Source organism: Glycine soja, chromosome 16 (genome assembly GCF_004193775.1).
Source record: "Glycine soja cultivar W05 chromosome 16, ASM419377v2, whole genome shotgun sequence".
In the NCBI taxonomy this organism is placed as follows: domain Eukaryota; kingdom Viridiplantae; phylum Streptophyta; class Magnoliopsida; order Fabales; family Fabaceae; genus Glycine; species Glycine soja.
This window is the reverse complement of record NC_041017.1, coordinates 6,525,765-6,546,568: the sequence shown is the minus strand read 5'-3', so window position 1 is coordinate 6,546,568 and position 20,804 is coordinate 6,525,765. Positions and strand designations below refer to the sequence as shown.

Genomic DNA, 20,804 nt, shown 5'->3' with positions numbered 1-20,804 from the left:
TTCATTGTCATGAGAGAGGGTCTTTGACAAGGCTGTATCCCTACAAAGTATTATAATTGAGATGGAGAATAGAGAAGGAGGGGAAATCCCCAAGGTAGTACAATTGCCTCTTGCTCTAGCATTCTCATACTCCATTTGGCTGCATCTCTTGGTACTTGCCACCTTTGTCTACTATTCGTCATAAGATAAACCAAAACACAGAGAAAGGAGGAGTGAGGTTTTGTACTAAAGTACCATAGATGCGGGAGAGTAAATACACATGTTATCAAAGTCCTTTAACACATACACGTATATCAAATTGTACATCCAAACTATAAGATTGACAAAAACATCCAAATATATCACAAACAAATATATTAATAATCATAATAAAGTAGATTAATATCTCTCAAACACAGATAGTTATACTTACACTAATCATCACATAAACTCACTACAATCCACATATATCAATCACACATAAAACTCACAAAGTTAGAAGTCTAGTATGAATGCGATGCATGTTCCTAAGCTAGTTTTTATTACTCTTTCATATATGATGTCATACAAGAGGTACCCAAATAATATTTATATGGTGACCTTGACACTAAGCAGTGGAATAACCCAAAAACTTGGAGTGACACTAAGCTTGGTACGTAGTGGCACTAAGCCTGGGATATCACCATATTTGGGGAGACAATAAGCCGGACGAACACTAAGTCCTAGATGCCTTGATGCATGGTTTATTTTAGTTTCTTTCTCTTGGCATTAGAAATGAGATGGATGGGTAAATTTTCAAGAAAACACCCCTCATTTGTAAATCTATCTCTTTTAATTTGACAAGCCTTTTTCTCACCCATAAAACAAAATCATTAGTCTTTAAAAGAATAAGTGTTTAGTACTAGTTAAAACATCAAATATCAATTTTAAAAGTAAAGGATTTGGGATTTATACTAAGTAATATGATTATAGGTTCATATAAATCTAGATATAAATGTAGATAGTTAGTACTGAAGGAACTAAGTATGAAATTTTCTAAAACCAAAAAGCTGCAGATAAGAACCATACATTAGCTTGAAAACAATCTAAATCAATAAAAGGTAGTTGGGTGGGAAAATCTATAAAAAAAAAAGCAGAAAAAAATATTATTTGGGGCTAAGAATTTACAGAAAATCTCCCAATTATAAAGAAAGCACTGGAATTTTTTCAATAATTTTTCAACTACCATAGCTTCCTTAAATCAAATCTCATTCCATCTCTAAAGAAGAACAAATTGCAAAATTTTATTCCATCTCATATTCATCTTATAAAATTCATAATCAATTCTCAAAAAATGAACAATCAGAAATTTCAAAAAGACATAAAACCCTTATGACGTCTATTTCCCACTAAAAATACATAGCAAGTATCATGTCAAACACTACAGTTTATTGCTTTTATCACACAGCTATACGGCATGTGCTGAAAGGGCCTATGGAAACATATGAGAATGTGCCGGTGGTGAATCCTTGGTGCTCCAAAATTTGCATTTAGAAAGTTTAAGAATAGAAGAAGTTAAAGGGGTTGATGTAAGGTGGGGGTTTTGCTACATGGAAGAAAGACATAAGGATATTGTATTATTATAAATAAATTTGGAGAAGGAATTAAAAGAATTGGATGGCACGTTGCTGGCTGGAGGCATAAGGTTGCTAATTAATATAAATCTAAAATGAAATTGGGTTAGAAATTTAAGATGGTAGAAATAAAATTGGTATGTTTAGTTAAATAAAAAGACTAATTTAAGATGTAATTTAGGACACAATGGAATGACCACAATTAAAATTTGGATACAAAGGTAGTTATCTAAAATATTATGAACAGCTATAACAATTGAGTTTTGAGAAAGGAATTAGTAAAACAAACAATAGGAATTGTTATAGCAATAATTGGTTTCTTTAGAATTTATTTTGGATATACTAAGAGAACAAAAATAAAATTTAGATTTTATTGAGATTGTATAAAAATCCTGATACAGTTATTTTTTAACCTAGATCATTTTAAAAGATATAAATTGTGTTCTTTTTGCATGATTGATCATTTTGATTCTAAAAGAGCTCCAAAGTATTCAGTCCTTTACGCGACTAATTAGTGATTATCACTAACTGTGGCTATAAGCTAATCCGTCTAAGCTACAGGAATATGCATGTATGTTAATTAATAAAATACTCATAAAAGAGAACTTTATTTTAATAAAACTCTTTATTTGATAAACTTCAACATTTAATTATACAAAATAATTCACTATAAAGATCAATAGATTTAAACAATATTGCATAAAACACTTGAGATATAATTATCTCAATTTTAGAAACTTCAAATTACTTTGTTTAACCAATACGAGAAAATATTGCTATGAACTCATATTATGTTATCCTTTTTATGTTTTAGATGATATAATATACAAAAATAAAAATATATAAACATCTAATTGATTTTCTTGTGTTATCATCCTTAGGTAAAACTGAATATATCAATACACATCAATGTCATCAAAAGGAATTTAATACTACTATCATGTAAATAAGGCTCATAATATCCTAAAGAAATACTAGTATAATATGCTTTTCTTAAAATCATGAAAACTACTACTGCAAGTAATAACTTTTAATTTATAAAGAGCTTTCAACTATAAACATTTGTTATAACGCATTCATAGAATGAATATGATACTTTAGAAATAAGTATGCAACTTAGAAATAAAACAAATACTTCTAAATAACTTATTTTATAACTCTTAACAAATATAAATATAAGTATGCCTCTTAAATTAAATATGTATGCGAACGAATGAATTTATATACACGTGTGAGAATACAAGTTTGTCAACATTAAGTATCTATCCTTTAGGAAGGACATAAAGTACTTAATTGGGACTCTTATCCAAGGTCCTAAAATTAGGATGTTACATTAGACCCTAATTGTACCCTAACTTTCAAAATAGAGTTTTGAAACAGTGCGTATTGTCGGCTTAGGGAGTGAAGTGGATGTTTTTCTTGTCCTTGTTTTTAGTTTCTATGAGCTATACGTGAATAGCTTCCTTTATTTTAGGATTGAGGCATAACTATTGACCCTTATTGATGTTAATCTAATTGTTTTGGTGTTCTCTAAATTTCATTTTATTCTTCTCTTAACGCTTACTGTCATTTTCTATAATAGGGAAGTCCCAAGTGAACCTTAACTCCTTAAGTGGTTTTTTTTAGAGAAGTGAACCTTAAGTGTTGAATATATAAGAGAGGAACTTATGTTCTAAGTCATGACTATAGATTTAATCATAAGAGGGTAAATATAAATTAGCAAGAAACATAAATAGTCTAATTAAATTAAACATAGTTATACAGAGGACAAAAATCACCTTATATCAATTTGTCTTCAAATATAATTGACAAGAATATTGAAATAAGAAGTCTTGATGTGTAATATATTCCTAATCCGAGAAGCCTTTTAAATTTGAATTCATCCAATTTAATTTTTTTTTATTGTAATCTGATCCTTAATTATTTTTCCTTAAATCAATTCCATTTCAACTTTTTTCCCTTGTTAAATTTTGTTTAAATTGTGATAATTACAAAGTTAAATGCGCAGTTATTGTGGAGAGAACAATAATCTATCAAAAGAGCACGTGTACTTGTGGTATACTTAATTTATGAGAATCTTTTTGTATACTTAATTTTTGTTCTCTTTGCTCTTTGCTCTTTGTTTTTCCTCACTCTCTTAAACCAATTTTAACCTAAAAATGAAAAATCGTCAGATAATTTTTTCTTTATTCATTAACTTTTATTCTAAACTTTACTTTTAAAACAATTGTAAATTTTAAAAAATAGACATACCCGTGGTTTTATTTAGACAAACGTTTCTCTGAGCATAGTCTCACTTTTACGCTTAATTCTACTTTATCTCCTGTTTTTTTATTAAATGATTGCAAATTTTACCTTCACCTCTAGCATAATTACATTTTTTATTTTCAATTTTTTTACAAATTTTGCACCTATTTTTATTTTATTTTATAGCAAATTTTATTCTTAACTTTTATTTTTATTAATGAACAAATATAACGAAAGATAAAATTTTAATTTATTTTAAAAATAGAAGATAAAATAGTTAAATTAAATTAATTTATTAAAAATAAAAATTTCCCACAATTAATGAACCGAAAATAAAAAATATAATTAAACTTTGATTTTAAGATTTCATACACAACAAGAAGACCGAACAGGCTTATGGTGAACACGCACCTTCATGGCTTCATTTGTTAGAAAAATAAAATGCAGCACAAAACTTCCCACGTAACACCAATACACGAACGCTTCCCCTCCTGCCACGTCACCCATCACAAGTACTTTCCGTAATCAACATGAACTTCCCAATCTACCCCCACTCCCCCTCCAAATTCACCAACCCACCCTCCCCTCATATAAAAAAGATAAAACGCAGAACGCACAACACTCCCGAGGGACCCTAATACCCATTTCGGTAATAACACAATCGCAATCCGTTACTCACTCTCTTCCATGGCGACGGGGTTACTGAAGAGGGCGGCGCAGCGTGTCCCCTCCTCGCCGGCGTTCAAGCTGGCCCTTCTCCGGGCCCACGCGTCGGAGGCGCAGGCCCAGCAGGTGGAGCCCAAGGCCCGTGAAACCCCGACCCTCAAAACCTTCCAAATCTACCGCTGGAACCCCGAAAACCCCTCAAAGCCCGAGCTCAAGGACTACCAGATCAACCTAAAGGAGTGTGGGCCCATGGTCCTCGACGCGCTCATCAAGATCAAGAACGAGATCGACCCGAGCCTCACGTTCCGCCGCTCGTGCCGCGAGGGGATCTGCGGCTCCTGCGCAATGAACATCGACGGCTGCAACGGCCTGGCGTGCCTCACCAAGATCCCCTCGGAAAAAAACTCCGCCGCCACGACGATCACTCCTCTGCCGCACATGTTCGTGATCAAGGACCTGGTCGTGGACATGACGAACTTCTACAATCAGTATAAGAGTATCGAGCCCTGGCTGAAGAGGAAGAACCCACCGGTGCCGGGAAAAGAGATTCTGCAGAGCAAGAAGGAGAGGGAGAAGCTCGACGGGATGTACGAGTGCATTCTCTGCGCCTGCTGTAGCACCTCTTGCCCCAGCTACTGGTGGAACCCCGAGTCCTATCTCGGTCCCGCTGCGTTGCTCCACGCTAATAGGTAACTAACGCTTCTCCACACACACATACCCACTTCTCTTGTTGTCACCAAGTTTTTAAAAATCGGTCCGCCACCGTGATTTGGGCCACAACATCAAGGTATTTTAACCATCCGCCACCGCAATTTTGACCACATCGGCCGCATTTGTCCGCCATATCAACCGCAACGCAACCGCCGCCGATAATTTTGGTCCAGTTAGTAAGGACCAGACTCATATCTAATGGGTTCGATTCCCCGCTACTTTCCATGTGAGGACGCTGTTGGTGGGTAAATTGTGAGTAGCACTGGTTCTGATGAGCCCCTAGGACCCAACTCACTTAAACTTTTGGTTCAAAGAATAAATCACGTAATTGGGATATGCTGTCCTGTTCGGTTCTGAGTGTTTTTGTTAATTGGATTGGAATGTAGGATTTTTTAATCATAATTATTACAGTTTTATCGTGTTTTGTGATTTGGGGCGTATTGTGTGATACGGTGGCAACAATGAAAGTTTTTTGTTTTTGTTTTTCCTACATGTGTGTGAAGTTGGTTAAACGAGACAACGATGTTGTGAAAATCGTTTGTTGAGTTTTTATGAAAATTTGAAAATGATTTGTTGACTTTTTTTTATATATTTTCTTGTGTGATACTTCTACATCTGGCGAGGTAAAAAGTTAGTGTTTGTTTCCATGAACACCATTTTTTTTGCCTTGGTGGTACCACTTGAAGAGTAGTCTATTCAAACTGACTCTTGACTGCCATATTTTCCGGCTCTTGTCTTTTTTTATCCTTTTGTTTTATGTAAGTGACCAACTTTATGAAATTTCCGTTTGACTCTAACCTTCTCCTGAAAGCTAGTGGCCCACCACCAAGATTCTAGTAGTATGCATGCTGTTGCATTGATTTTCTTGGTTGAAATTGAGGGTGTGAGAGGAAATTGGTTTTGGAGTATGTGACTATGTGAGCATGTGTTTTTAGCTTTGTTTGTCAGTTAGTTGGTTTGCGCTAACTGAGTACGCTATTTGGTGGATTCTATCTGTTTGTTGTATTGTTATGATAATTCAATTTGAAGCTTGGGTTGAGAAAGGATTATATAGTTCACACCTGCCATGATATATGCATGGTGTTTTGTTGATTTACTTGTTAATACTAGCATAATATCTCAGCTGCTGTTCTTGGTGCTATGCTTTGTACTTCAGCTAGTATAAGAGAGCTCTTTGCTGAATTCTATGTTTGTCATTGTATTGTTAATACATTCTTTGATGCTATTCGCTGAATTCTCTGTTTATAATTATATCATTATGCTTTGCTTTTCAGATTGCTATTTTATTATACTCCAGTGACATTTTCCATGTGTCATATAATGGTTGGTGTTTTAGTAGTTCCATAAGCTTTTTTTATCTTGAATATTCTTCATTGAAAAAATTGTGAGGGTGTTGTTGACTTGAAGAATCTTCTGTTAGTGACTCCATTTGTTGATTCTCAATATATTTCTGTTATGCATGTTTCAAGATTTTATTTGGTAACTAATTTTAATTTTTGTCATTGATAATGGTTCTTTAGTTCTGCAAACATAGGAAGGTTTTCAATTTAGTTCTTTAAGAAAATGAGTGAGGCAAATGAGTTAGGAAATTCTGTACATTTCTTTTGGTAATAAGGAATTTCTGTACTTAAACTGAATACAATCTTCTAGATATGGGGCTTAGTTTGCCTCTTGTTTGTTTTAATGAATTCTTTTATCATCTTTTTTAGTTTTCTCCTTTCTATGTTTTATTTTATATGCTTGGGGATCTATCAGAATTCGCAAGTATTAAAATCTGTCCATTGTTATGCCACTTGTGCGTGACTTATTTTGGTTGATTAACATCATGGTGTTTCTCGTAAGAATGTGGTAAACGAATGATACCTGTACTGTTCTTGAAAGTGCAATACCTCTGCATTCTAAGTGTGTCTCTTTTAACCAACATGGCTGGTATTTACTGAATTATGTAGGGAAGTCAGTAATTACTTCAGATCTTGTCCTCCATATGTATTACCTTTTTTGGGATTAGTCATTTGGTATGATTATGTATACACTCACTGTTCTTCTGGCCTCAGGCATTATTAACTTTGAACTTCCCTGTCTTGTTTGTGTGGTTATATTTGTAGGAAATACAGTTTTAGTGAATGATAGGATAGGAGCGCATATCTTGATCATTAAGATCATGCTTGGTCAGGATTAGGAATGAATGAGTTCAAGTCTTCTTATTAGAAGATACTTTTTTTATTGAACTCGTTACATAAAATCTGCTGCATGCGGTGTGTTTCTGTTACAGATTGGTTATTCAAAGCTTTGAGATATTGTTTGTGATGGTATTTGCAGGTGGATAAGCGACAGCCGTGATGAGTACACTAAGGAGAGATTGGATGCCATTAATGATGAATTCAAGCTCTATCGCTGCCACACCATATTGAACTGTGCTCGTGCCTGCCCAAAGGGGTTGAACCCAGGAAAGCAAATCTCACATATCAAGTCACTTCAGCCTAAAGCTTAAAATTCTATTTTTAGAGGCATGATGATGTTTGCATTTGATCATTTGTGTTGGAACTTTGTATTTCTTCAAAGTTGGGGATGATTTAGCTATATTCTTGATTAATAAAACCTGAGCCCCTTTTGTAAAACTTGGGTTTTAAGTTTTTATTGACTTTGTGTTTCTGAAATAAATGTCAATAGCAAACAGAACCCCATCTCATAAAATTGGCTGTAGCTATGTTGGATTTAGATATACAAGCTAAATACACTCCCTGGATTTTCCCCCCCAAAAGATTTGCACTGGAAATTGGGAGGCACGCTTGTTTCTTTTTGTCTAAAATAAAAATTCTAAAGTTTTATTTTGTGTTAACTGTCCCTTTAGGTAATATGCATGTAAATGTATTGGGAACTTGAACCACGCCTCATGCTACCTAAACAGCCATTTTTGTTGCTTTAATGCTTTCCAATTGTGTTAAATCCTCGATCAAGATGATGATCAATATGGAGCTTAGAGTTGGACCCTCCTAAATTGTTACTCCCTCCCATCTCAAATATTAGAAGAAAAAGAAAACCTATTTTTTGTTTCAAATATAGGAAAATTTTAATTACCATTATCTTATTTAATATTATTATTGCTAAAATACTTTTCATTTAATTGAGATTGAGATGTTAGTTTTAATAATTCTTTTTGATTCTTAATACCATTGAAGGGTAAGTTAGAAAAAAATGTTTTTTAATTGAAATTGATGTAATTAAATGTAATTAATTATTTGTTTAATTAGCATGAATCTCTTTTATATATAGAGAAAGAGACTGGAGGGAGGGAGGGAGTATAAATTAGGGAATTGCGTTTAATTTGATCAAAGTTTTAAATTTTATTAGTATCAAATCATGAATTGACATAAACAAAAATGTGTTAAAATAAAAATCATGATTGTTGTTCTTATATGTTAGGAGTATGGTAGTTGAGTGCATTACATTAAGAGATTTGATCAAACTAAAAATATTGAATTTGAAACGCCTGATTCATAGAATTGTCATGAGGAATCTTCAATTTAGATAGGGTTGCAATATAATCAAAATCAGAAAATGTGTACTCACAATTAACACAACTTTAGAATGATCATTACTTCTAATCACAGCTTATATAAAAAGTATGAACATGTGAAAGAGATTTAATGATTTACATACATCAAAACTCTAGTTCTCTTATTAAAGAGTTTCAGTTGAGAACCATATATAACACACTCTATTGAGAAAAACTTCACATGCTATCACCATCACAATCATGAAGTCGTTGGCAGTAGCTTGGTTTATGGTTTTCATGATTTCTTCTGAGCATGGCATTAATGTTCAAGGTAGCACTCGCCTTTCAATTCTCAGGATTTCTCAGGGTATCCAACCATCTCAATATGTGACTATAACAGGTATTGCAGTAAAAAGTATAAGCTTGTAATACACATTTCATGCTACTTTATTTAGCAATGATAAGTAGTTTGGTCCAAATAATTAGGGTGACAATTACAGAATTTGCATATTTCCTAAATCCTTACAAGGTAGACAAATTAATGTTTCTACAGGATGCAACAATGACTGCGACACAGCATGTTGTAACTGTGACATCACTAAACAGCCTCCACTTTGTGTTCTATGCTGTCAGGAAGATCCTTAAAAGCCACAGGTATACTTGCCACTTGCAGTAAGGGATACAGTGTTAATCAAGTCTCTTATATTCAATTTAACTTGATGGTTATTTCTTCAGTTTTAATGAATCTTTAGCGCTTACTGGCGTGATATATTCACATAATCAAAAGGACTGCATCCGTCAAAGTAGTTATTCTCATGAATCTCATCCAAAGTATTCAGAGGATCTCCAGTGACTTTGATTCTCTTAGAACAATACCAGCTCTTTAGCCAATACGAAGAAAGGAAAAGGAATTCTATTTTCATTCAACCAAAGTTTCAATACATGAAACCAAGTATAAAATCATAAAAAAATGTTGTAAGTAATTATTCATATTGTACCGAGAAATTTCCAACTATAATATCAATTCAATCTCAAAAATCATGCTCGGAATATTTCAAATCTCAACAAGAACACTGCATATTTCGTAATCATCTTCCAATTCACACAACCCACAAATTTGTTTCCTATGAATAATGAAGCTGAAAGAAAACACTTGTACAAAGAATTTTACCTGTTATTCCAGTACAAATCAGGCCCTTTTAAAGCCATGTTTATAATGTTTCAACCCATGACAAAACTGTAACCATAAATAAAACTCTACAAAGCAAATTATGCGTACCCAAGAATATTTATTGTCTCTGGAAAGATCTGGATATGACAACAACCCCTGGTTTCCTATTCTAGTCTAGCCTGATAGCTAGTTCCTAGGATGGTAACGTAAACATGAAAGGATGTTAAAAGCCTATATGCATCTTGATAAACCAAGAAATACAATTGCTGACGAAACCTGCACCCTTAGATCAGCAATATCCACATCATGGCCACCTTCTACGAGGCCCCACCTGTCCACCTGAAACAGAGAATCAAGACTTTTATTTCACAAATCATGTCAAGATTATGTCCTGTACTTCAATATTTAAGCACAATATAGAGAGAAGATTTTGAATCAGGTTACGGTTATAGTAAGTACCTGAGAATCTTCTTCAAGTCTAATAAGTTCAATTGCTTCCTCAATTTGCAATTTCCCCTGAACCATTCCAATAGCTATAATTAACGAATGTGCTGATGCTGCAATAGCATCAATTGCTGCCAATTCGCAATCATCTGTTTTCTTTAGAAGGTTCTCAATAGCCATTACAAGACCATCTTCCTGCTTTCCACCAAAAAAGCTGGTGTAAAGAACTGGCTTAAAGCCAAATTCTGACTCCACCCAACGAAGCAATGGATCAATTTTCTCCACCTGACGAGCTGCAAAGATGAATTTTCAAATTCAAATCCATACATCTTATTACTCAAAAATCAATGAGATGTTTCTTAACCTAACCCAGATGACTTTGATCAACAAAAACATTCATGTTTGGGGTTTCAACAAGTTATGTGTTGGGTGTCAAGGGCCTATTACAACCATCCCCCTTTACCCGGACTGGGACCAACTATGAGACCACAGGTGGAGTTAACAAGAACATTGCAAGAAAAAAAAAATAACAATCATTCTAGGTAAGTAAAGCTAAAATATACTCTAAATGATGCACTATGTCTCGGATCAGCTTGCCAAACATATATAATCACAACAATACCAACCCAATGAGAAAGTGAAAAAGAAATGCTCACAGTAAAAAATTTAGTTACATACTGACCTAAACTGTGACACTGTATAAGAAAAAAAATGCTTACATTTATGCTTGCATTAAAGAAAATCATTCCCACAACTATGATAAAGCAGATTATTCACCAGACTTGAAGTTCATGATCATATTAGGCAATCATTATTATTTATTTTCATTGCAATAACTGCTGCCTAAGTTATAAATTTCAAATGGTTGCTACAGAAAAATCCACACTCCGAAAACCATCAATTAAAAGAGCTATACGAAAATGCTTTTTACAATTTAAGATGATGACTTCAATTCAACTCACAAAATCCTAATGTACTCATCATGTATTTATATGAGGCAATCATAATTTTATTAACTGAGATCTGACATGTAAAGACATACCACGCTATCAATTAATACCATACCATGTACATAGCTTGTCAGCTCATCGTCATCAGGTGCACGGCAAAATACTAAATCTTGATTAAATTTCTTCATCAAATTCTCAATAACTTTGCTCCTTGTGAGTGGAACTCTTTCCAAGGCAGTGCAAGCAAGTCTCATAAGAGGCATTGTGAAGGGCCTTATGCCATCCGTTTGCTACAACAAATCAAACTTCATTAGCAGCCCACTTTAAATGACACTCCTAAGCATCCATAACTATATTAAACTGAATATGCAGCTTCAAATGGAGATTATTTAAGTATTTTGAATGGCAATTTATGGGGCATATAATCATATTGAAGGGGAGGCTTGCATTAGCTATATCACCGCACCAAGAGACTTTAAATTATTTTAACCCTATTCAGAGGAAAATTTATGAAACAAAATTCACAGCTTTTATGAAAGCAGGAAATAAGCATCTTTCTTTGCAATGATGATGAGGGATACTAGGCAGCCCTGGCATTCAGGATAGTGAAAATTATGACAAAAACATCCATAAACTAACATTGAAGGGCAAAAGTGAGCTATAAATTTTCAAAAAGTGGACATTTTTCTGCCATCAGCTAGGCCTGCCAATCCTTTAGCAGTTCAAATAACAATATCCTCTACTTTGGATGACAATACAGATAGTCATGATCAAATGATCAATTAACGTGGACAACATCTGGACCAACCCTTTCCCATTGTTATCAGTGCATGGCAAATAATAAAGTCAAAATCCTAATCATGTCTCTATTTTATGAAAATGAAGATCTTTAAGTTAAAAGTTTCACAACAAGGTCATATTCAAATATTGTTTCTCTCCCTCTTTCTCCCTCAATGGACACTAAATAGGTCTCACCTATCTCTCTACACAGAAAAGAGACAGACAAAAAATTTGAACATAACCTTATTTCATGATAGATGATAGAATCCATTCCCCCCACTTGACTATATCTCCTCAGGGAAACTGAAAAAACACTTGCATTGTGCCTCGGTATTAACTCTTTATTTGGTGACCATCATATTGATATGAAATAGTCTCTACCAAAAGTAGTGACTCATCTTCGTCAGGGACCTCGAGCGCACACAAGGTGGGTATTCCCCTCACAATACGATTTATTCCATACCTAAGGGCCAACTGGGATTTGACCCATGGACCACTTGGTTAAGAGAGGGACCCAAGCCGCTACCACTTGTGTCAGTTAATTTAAAGCAATTGCCAACTAATCGTCAACAACACAACACGACACTCTGTAGCCATACATCAACAAAAGACACGCCTTTTCCCACTAGCTGGACTCTACATAATCAAACAACCTCACAATGTTCATTCATAAACCATGCCCAATTCATACATTCCTAATCCTACCACTCATCCAACAAAATATTTTAGTCCTGTTTGTATAAACTTCTACATTATCACTTAATAAGAGGGTATATTATTATTCATGAGATCCTCTAATAATTAAAATCAATTTATGAGCTTTAACTTTTAGAGAAGTTAAATGACAAAATTTTTATAAACTGGTTTTAACTTACAAGAGAAGCTCAAATTTTTTCACTAAAAGCCATATAAAAAAAAAGAGGGACAAAAAAACACGAAAATAAAACATAATTAACCACCAAGAAGAGAAGGGGATTATAATCAAGAGCAAAACCTGGTATTCCCATTCAGCAGCAATGGCTTTAGCAAGAGGAAGAGAGGGAAGCTTGAGGGGTCTCTTGGAAGGAGTCTTTAGGGTTCGGTAATCGAGCATAACCGTCCAGCCGTTCCCGTCATCGGCTTCGCGAGTCTTCACCTCCTTGTAGAAGCGCTTCCCCACGATGGACCCCGTCATGAACGACATCGGCATCGTCACCGTCGACGACGGCGACGGCTTCCACTTCCCCGCCGGCGGCTTCACGTACACCTTCTCCCCCTCCGACGAGAAAGTGAACGACGACGGCGATTGCGGAGGGTCCTCGTCCGCCGCTGCCGCCACCGACGCTAGCCGCCGCCGAATCTCAGGGACTGCGAGTGGTGTCAGGAAGTTGAGGGTTGCAGGTTTTATGCATTTTCTTATCAACGAGTGAGCCATTTTGAAGAAGTGAAAGTAGTTCGATTCTCAGTTCTTCGAGCTATGATTGGTTTTCAGAAGGGTTTTATCAGATTCTGAGAGAGAGAAAAGCAGTTGGAAGAGAGAAAGAAGAGAAACGAGGATCATGGGCCTTAAGGTCCATTGAAGGGGATTCCTGGGCTTAGATTTGTTTGTTTCTTACCATACAATTATTTAATACAACCCATTTTTGCTTGGTGCACCCATGAATTTCTAATATTTCCTTTCTATCCTTCTTCTTCCTCTCTCCCACCACCTCCATCAATCACACTGATCCACCACCACTCATCTCAGAATCACCGCAAGCCAAGATTGCCATCATCCATGACGTCCCCTCTCCCTCCATGCCTTGCCTTACCTACCTCATCTCTGGCTCTTTCGGCAAAGCCGCCACCCTTGTCCGCTACATCATCTACCTTGATCCCAACTCCTCACCACCCACATCATCGTCCTGAAATTCCACAATGTGAGGGTCGTCACCAAGGCAAACCTCATCACTACTATTGCCTTGACCGAGAGTGATGACTAGGATTGGTTGATTAATATCAATGCCCCTTGTGATATATTATAAATTGATCAATTTGTAATACGACTTGCTCAATTTATAATCCAAATGTATTATGGATTGATCAATTCACAATACAAATACATATGAATTATTTAATTTATAATATATTTTATTTTATTACTGATCGGTCAATCCATAATAAAAAAAAATACATTACAAAATGATTAATTCTTACTACAAAATACATTATAGATTAAACAATGTCTAATGTATATGCGGTTACATCTTTATGGTATGAGGTGGGCTTGAAAAGGGACGTACACAATGGGGTGTTAGGATTCGTAGGGGGTGTTTCAATACAGGAAGCAAGGACATTTGCATCTAATTGGGTCATAATTTTTAATTATACATGTTCCAAACATAGTTGGATATGCGGTTACATCTTTATGGTATGATAATTGTCTTTTTACTTCTTTTTTGCTTTTTGCATAGTTGGATATATTTTTTTAATTTTTTTACAAACATATCTTTCACCAAAACTAGTTTTCTTAATATAAAATTATAACAAAACTAGTTTTTATTATTTATATTAGTTGAAACGGAAAACTTAGTGGACAAATTATTTTATCCGTTCAAGATTGGTTGGTTGCTGTTCCCTATGCCTCTGATATGTCTCTCCCACCCTAGCAACAGAAGCTTTCAGACCTTCTTTATTTTTAACAGCTGCAACGTGTTGTGTTGTAAGGTCTGAAGGCAAAAAGGCTTCCGGATCATCGCAGCTAATAGAAGGATGAATGAGAATATAAAAAAGATTATGGATTCATGGGAAAGATAATTGGGAAATCAAGGTACCTCACTAATTAAAATTAATATTTAATCTCAACTATTAATTTTTTTAATAATGATTCAAGGATTAAAATTAATTATTCTTATTTTTTATTATAAAAATTATACATATGTGAGAGTGTGAGGGTGAAAGGATTTAATCTTAACCTTTAAATTAAAATAAATGAGTAGGATTTAAAGATTTATCAAACACCTCACAAGTCATCACTTTACACTTGAGTTTCCAATTCTCACACAAGTAATAATATTATTTTATGTAAAAATATGAGAATAAGTAATAATAATTATGTGATCAAAATTAAAAATAATAAAAAATTAAAATATTTAAAATTTTAAATCAAAATTTAATATATCATTAAATTTCTAAAAGATTAATTAAATAACTAAATATTTATATATATGAGGCAGCCTCTGGTGCAAACTAGCCAAGTCTGAGATTTTCTATAATAGAAATGTTTTCAGAGGAGGTTAGAGCTAATATCACTTTGAGTTTGAGGGTTGCAGGGCCCTAGTCGATATTTGGGGTATCTTCCTTAATTGGTTGGATCAAGAAAGCAATATTAGGGTATATCAGAGATCGTATGTGGAAAAGGATCCAATCCTGGAGTGAGAGATGGCACTCTAGAGCAGGGAAAAAGGTGATGATAAAGTTTTTGCTTTAAGCTTGCTATCCCAATGTATTGTATGAGCATCTATATATTACCTGATACTCTTATAGATGAGATTCATGGGATGCTCCATTCAATTTGGTGGGGAAGTAAAAGGGAGGGCAGAATGGGCGTGAATTGGCTCCGTTGGGACAAGCTAACCTTGAGGAAGGATCAAGGAGGAATGGTTTTTCAAGATCTAAAGGGTTTTAATTTGGCCCTTCTTGGAAATCAGGCATGGAGTTTTTGTGAGTAACCCTAGTTGCTCTTTAGCAGCAAGGGTGTTGAAAGCAAGATATTTGCCCAGCTGTGATTTTATGCATGCAACACTTGGACATCATCATCCCAGTTATTCTTGGCGAATGAAGGTTTTGGTCCTCTAGACATTTGTTGAAAGAGTGGATGAAATGGCGTGTGGGGAAGGGTGATAGTATTAATGTGTGGAAGGATAGTTGGCTTCGAGGGAGGAACATTGCCTTGCATGATCATGCTGGGGCTCGAGTAGCACTTGATTTGATAGTGCATGATCTTATAGACCAGGAGAAGGGAGTATGGAATGCATGAGTTCTAGCTAGCTAGAGTTCATGTTTAATGAGGAAGAGGTTTTAGCAATTCTGGAAATCCCCCTTGTTGATATAGGTTTGAATGATAAACTGATTGAGATCTTAGTAAGGATGGTTTTTGCACCAAGTAGTCCCACACTCAGTTAGTTGTTTCTGGTGAATGGTCCAACATCTGGAAGCTTAAAGTTTTCGTCCAAGGTCAAGTCATTTGTAGAGAATGCTTACCATATATCTAGGCTAGGGGCCCCTTTTGTTTAGAAAACCTGGAAAATTCGTGGCATGCATTGGTGGGTTGTGAGCATGAGGGAAGCAAGTATATGGGCACAATTGGAGAGCTTGATCTTAAGGTGATGGTTTCGCTCATCTTTCTTTGTTTTTTGATTTGCAGCACTTTCCTGAAAAAATTCGTCCCTAATTTATAGAATCTGATTGTCACAATCCTCACACTCGTTCAGAGTTTGGTTCGATTATTTTACTGTTTTTTATCATTTATATTTTAATTTTTTTAATGATTTTTTTATTTTTATAATTTCTATTTTAATTCTCTTTTATTCGGTATAATTTGAAAATAATTTTTTTAATTCCTATAATTTGAATTTTAATTACCTTTAAATTCTTACTAAAAAAGTATATAAAAATAATTAGCTAAAAAAATTATCAATTATTTTTTTATTATAAATTATTTTACGATAAATTAATTATGAATTACTTGTTAATATTTTTATAGTTAATTATAATTGATAATATTACTAATATTTTAATGACACTAAAACACTGCTAAAAAAAAGTCTTTTACATTGGTCCTAATCGACGTTCAACGATGGTGCTCGCCCGTCTTTGAATACGACGTCCTAGTAGATCTCGCCCCAATCTACGACGGTCGCAACACACCGTTTTAGAAAGCACTGAATCCTGCGACGGGGTCAGCCACGACAGTAATTGAATGTCAGCTTTCAAAGACGTTGTTGACATGAGCAACGACGTCAATACTTGTTCTTTCTATGTCGTGCTTAGGTTAGTACCGTAGTTGAAACCCCCGCTTTCTACGTCGTGCTTATGACAATACCAATGTAGTAATAGACGATTTCAACGACAATGTTTACTTAAGCACCGACTTTGAAATCCAGCATTATTATGTCGGTGTTGACGTAAGCATCGACCTAGTAAGAAAATTATTATTATTTTTTTATAAATTAGCTTTAATTTACTAATAAACTATTTAAAATATTGGTTTTTATATTAAAAATTTAAAATAAATGTAATAATATAATATTGCGTTAACTAAAACCTATGTATAAGATGAAAATTTATAAATTATTATTGTCAACTAATTAATATTATAAGTAAATATAATTTTTGTACTATATATTATGGTTTTACTTAATTTAATATTATATAAATAAGCAACATAATGATAAATAATTATCAACCAGTATTTCAAATATAACTTAATTACATTAATAAATAATAATAATTAAACATAATATAATATAATAATAAATAAAGTAAAAGATACTAATAAGCTGAAACTATAAAAATTTGTGTAGTATATATTATTGTTTTACTTAATTTAAATTTATATTCTTAAGCAACAAAATGATAAATAATGATTATGAATACAAATCATTTAATAATTATTAAAATATTGTAACTTAATTATATTAACAATTAACAATAAACATAATTATATTTAACACATAACTATTATCACAGAACCTGAAGAAAGATTAAGTTAATTGGTACAATACATGCATGCCATGTCTAGCTAGTCTAAAAATTGCCATGTCTAGCTAGTCTAGAAACTCATTAATTAACGAAAACCATTTTGTAGCCATCATATAGATTATATCTCGTGCAAGAATTATGTATCTACCGGAATATAGCTTCCTCAACCTTTCAGCAGCTGAAGCTGCCCTTTTGTTGGTTGGCTCAAGTACAAGGGCATGTTTTAAATCTGCAATGCAAGATCTTTGTTAGCAAACACTGGAAAATTTTTAAATGTTACGAAACTCAGAACAAAGCCAATACTAACATAAAAAGATGAACCGCGTTAATATGTACTTGTTTAATTAGAAAGAACAACCCAAATTTCATACTACATACACTGGGGAACAGTCCAATATGCACAAACATAGCACAAACCAGAAATCAAGTAAATATGGGCATTGGGACAAATTTAATTCCTAATATACCCAGTATGTGACTAAGAGTGTGTTTGATAGTACATGTTTTTCGTGGTTCATCCCAAACACTCCTGTGGGTTGGCATAGAAATAATTCTCTTCTTTTGGCTTGTCAGGGATTACAAACCTCTTGGTTTGGCTACCCATGCGATTGGCATGGGCTTCCTTCACCGCTGAAGAGAATTCATCCCAGTTCAGCACTCCATTATTGTATTCATCTATCAATTCGACTAGGAGATCGAGCTTTCTGTTCAACTAAATCGTTTTCTTGAACCCACTTGCATCGTAGCCCAATGTCCTTTTCACCCCCATTAATATCGTTATCAGAACTTCGTCTCTCTCTCTCTCACATATGTCCTACTTTGTTCCTGAATTTTTATTTTCTTTTGTTTTTTCTTTTAAAGTTAATGGAGCTTAATTCTAATTGTTATTCCAGGTTTATCCTTCCTATTTGATTCATCGCCAATGTATGCCACTAAACCAGTGCGGGTACAGGGATAAAAAAGAAAAAAAAAAGAAAAAAAAAGGACAAAGAAAAGTAAATAAAATATAAATATGGCACATGATGGATATAGTTTCTGATGCATAAACCACTATGGATGAAAGGTGGTATATACATATATATATGCTCAGCTTTATGAATTTTCTTCTTAATTTCTGTTGACATTTTCTTCCCTTCTCAGAACTCTTTTAGCTTAATTTTGTGTTACCCCCCACCCAGTTTTTTGTTTTGTGAAGTTGATTAGAAAGATGATCAGTTTTGGTTCTCTTTGGGGCCTTTTGGGTTTAGATTTTTGGCTTCTGTAAATAGATCTTTTGAAGGATTTGATCACAAAGAACAATCATTTTTGTCATGCAGTTGAGATAGAGGTTTTCCTTTTTTTATCTCTGTTTACTGCAACCAAGGATCACTTGTCTTTCTTTACTTCTATTTTGGCCTTTTCCTTCTATGAGCTTTTTTTTTCTGTTCTTTGTCTTCCCTTGTGTGTGTATATATGCATGTATGGCACACTTTTGGCAAGTAAAAACAGAGAATATGAAAATGCATGTATTTACCCGGAGAGGCAAGTAAGCAATGAATGTACAGAACAGAACCACTATTGGCAAGAATTTTTATACCCGGAGCGAATGTAGGCACACTTTTAGACAGTGAGCTAAGAATGAAATTGCTTCCTCCTATTTAACTGCAGGTCTACCTAGTAGGATATTGCTTTGGCATATATGAGCAATAGTTAAATCTTATCCATATCAGGTCAAAGTATCAGTAAGGATATTGGTACAGTGATATCAATTAATATTAATCATTCGCGTACCACAAAAAATTCAATTAATCCAATGTTTCTACTTTCTGTTTGAGACATTTGACAAATCCAATGAACCCTGTGTAGGGTCGAACCCTGTGTAGCCGGTGCTGATCACAGCAACCTGTACCTAAATGTTATATGTGATGCACCTAATTAATTGTTGAATTATGTCCCATGCTGTCTATGCTCTGTTGGTTAATTTTGAAAATCGAGATAATCCTGGATAAATCTGAAGTCGTGTATAAACACTTTCAGATTGAATCAAATTTCGGGGTTCAACCAAAATTGTTCAACCGGATAAAATCAGAAGATTATAATTCAAGAGTTTTGTTTTGGTCTTGTGAGTTTTTCACATGTTATGCTTTCTGAACCAGGATGATTATTTATAATCAAAGAACAGGTGGTTTTTGGCGGTTGAAGGAAGTTATGGAAGTTTTATCCTTTGAAAAAAAAACGGTTGACGGTTGATGGAAGTTTATCTTTTTAAAAAACTGTCTTTTCTTGAAAAATAACTTCCATGTAACTTCCAAAATTTGACTTCCATGTAACTTCCAAAATTTACCTAAACCGAGCATCTCGTTATTACATTAAAACAAGCGTGCACTCTTATTTTAACATAATAAAGAGATCAATTACACTAAAATGTCCAACAGACCTCCCCCATTTTAGTGTAATTACCGATCAAATCACCAAAGTCATAACATACAACAAACTACTGCATAGATGAAATATCGTGACGATTGAATTTCATCTTAGCAAATTACACGTTTCAAATATTCGAATATCAGGGTGTCACTAAGGATTGAACCCTTTCTATTCATAATGAATACATGAAGATAATCTGCACAATAGTTTATAACATTACTCTTGCTCGACACTAGTTTTACTAGCCTGTGTCCCTATCCTTCATAAGCATATCAAAGCCAAGTCCCAACTTCTTGAAGCGACTAAACTTCATGCTTATATAGGTAGTCCTTTTCTTTCTTGCACCTGTAAATGCAATTTTTCAAAAGAACCATTGAGAAGTTATACTTCAACCTCCTTAACTTACAGAACCGAACACATTCCTTTTGGGATACTTTCGATGATGTGTTCCAATCTCTACATGTTAAGCTTTCCACATTGAATTCAGCACCTAATGTCATATTAGATGGGAATTGGGTATCTTAACATAAGAGATTTCAGATGGACTTTAATCCTAATCCCACAGCCGACCTTTTTACGAGATCTCTACTTAACCCTTTGGTTAAATGATCGGCCAAATT

The 20,804-nt window shown here is 34.2% G+C and overlaps 2 protein-coding genes across 2 annotated transcripts; one reads left to right on the top strand and one right to left on the bottom strand.

Annotated features, from left to right (window-relative positions):
* The first annotated feature begins 4,284 nt into the window (after positions 1 to 4,284).
* LOC114390696 (succinate dehydrogenase [ubiquinone] iron-sulfur subunit 2, mitochondrial-like) lies at positions 4,285 to 7,938 on the top strand. The gene is made up of 2 exons (XM_028351535.1): positions 4,285 to 5,194; positions 7,536 to 7,938. The coding sequence occupies exons 1-2, from the start codon at positions 4,527 to 4,529 to the stop codon at positions 7,705 to 7,707; spliced, it is 840 nt and encodes a 279-aa protein (XP_028207336.1). The 5' UTR covers positions 4,285 to 4,526; the 3' UTR covers positions 7,708 to 7,938.
* A 1,826-nt stretch (positions 7,939 to 9,764) lies between these two features.
* On the bottom strand, positions 9,765 to 13,559 carry LOC114391174 (ATP synthase mitochondrial F1 complex assembly factor 2-like). Its single transcript, XM_028352189.1, has 4 exons — positions 13,052 to 13,559; positions 11,393 to 11,567; positions 10,343 to 10,620; positions 9,765 to 10,222 (listed from the first exon to the last, which is right to left on the bottom strand). The coding sequence occupies exons 1-4, from the start codon at positions 13,469 to 13,471 to the stop codon at positions 10,115 to 10,117; spliced, it is 981 nt and encodes a 326-aa protein (XP_028207990.1). The 5' UTR covers positions 13,472 to 13,559; the 3' UTR covers positions 9,765 to 10,114.
* Positions 13,560 to 20,804: the final 7,245 nt, after the last annotated feature.

Bases quoted from the DNA above. Each gene is read 5' to 3' on its own strand.
- LOC114391174 (XM_028352189.1), bottom strand. From the start codon at position 13,471: ATGGCTCACTCGTTGATAAGAAAATGCATAAAACCTGCAACCCTCAAC. The intron at 11,568-13,051 runs GTTTTGCTCTTG...GATTTGTTGTAG, and splicing joins CTGCTGAATGGGAATACCAG to CAAACGGATGGCATAAGGCC. The intron at 10,621-11,392 runs GTATGGTATTAA...TCATCTTTGCAG, and splicing joins GCTGACAAGCTATGTACATG to CTCGTCAGGTGGAGAAAATT.
- LOC114390696 (XM_028351535.1), top strand. From the start codon at position 4,527: ATGGCGACGGGGTTACTGAAGAGGGCGGCGCAGCGTGTCCCCTCCTCG. The intron at 5,195-7,535 runs GTAACTAACGCT...TGGTATTTGCAG, and splicing joins GCGTTGCTCCACGCTAATAG to GTGGATAAGCGACAGCCGTG.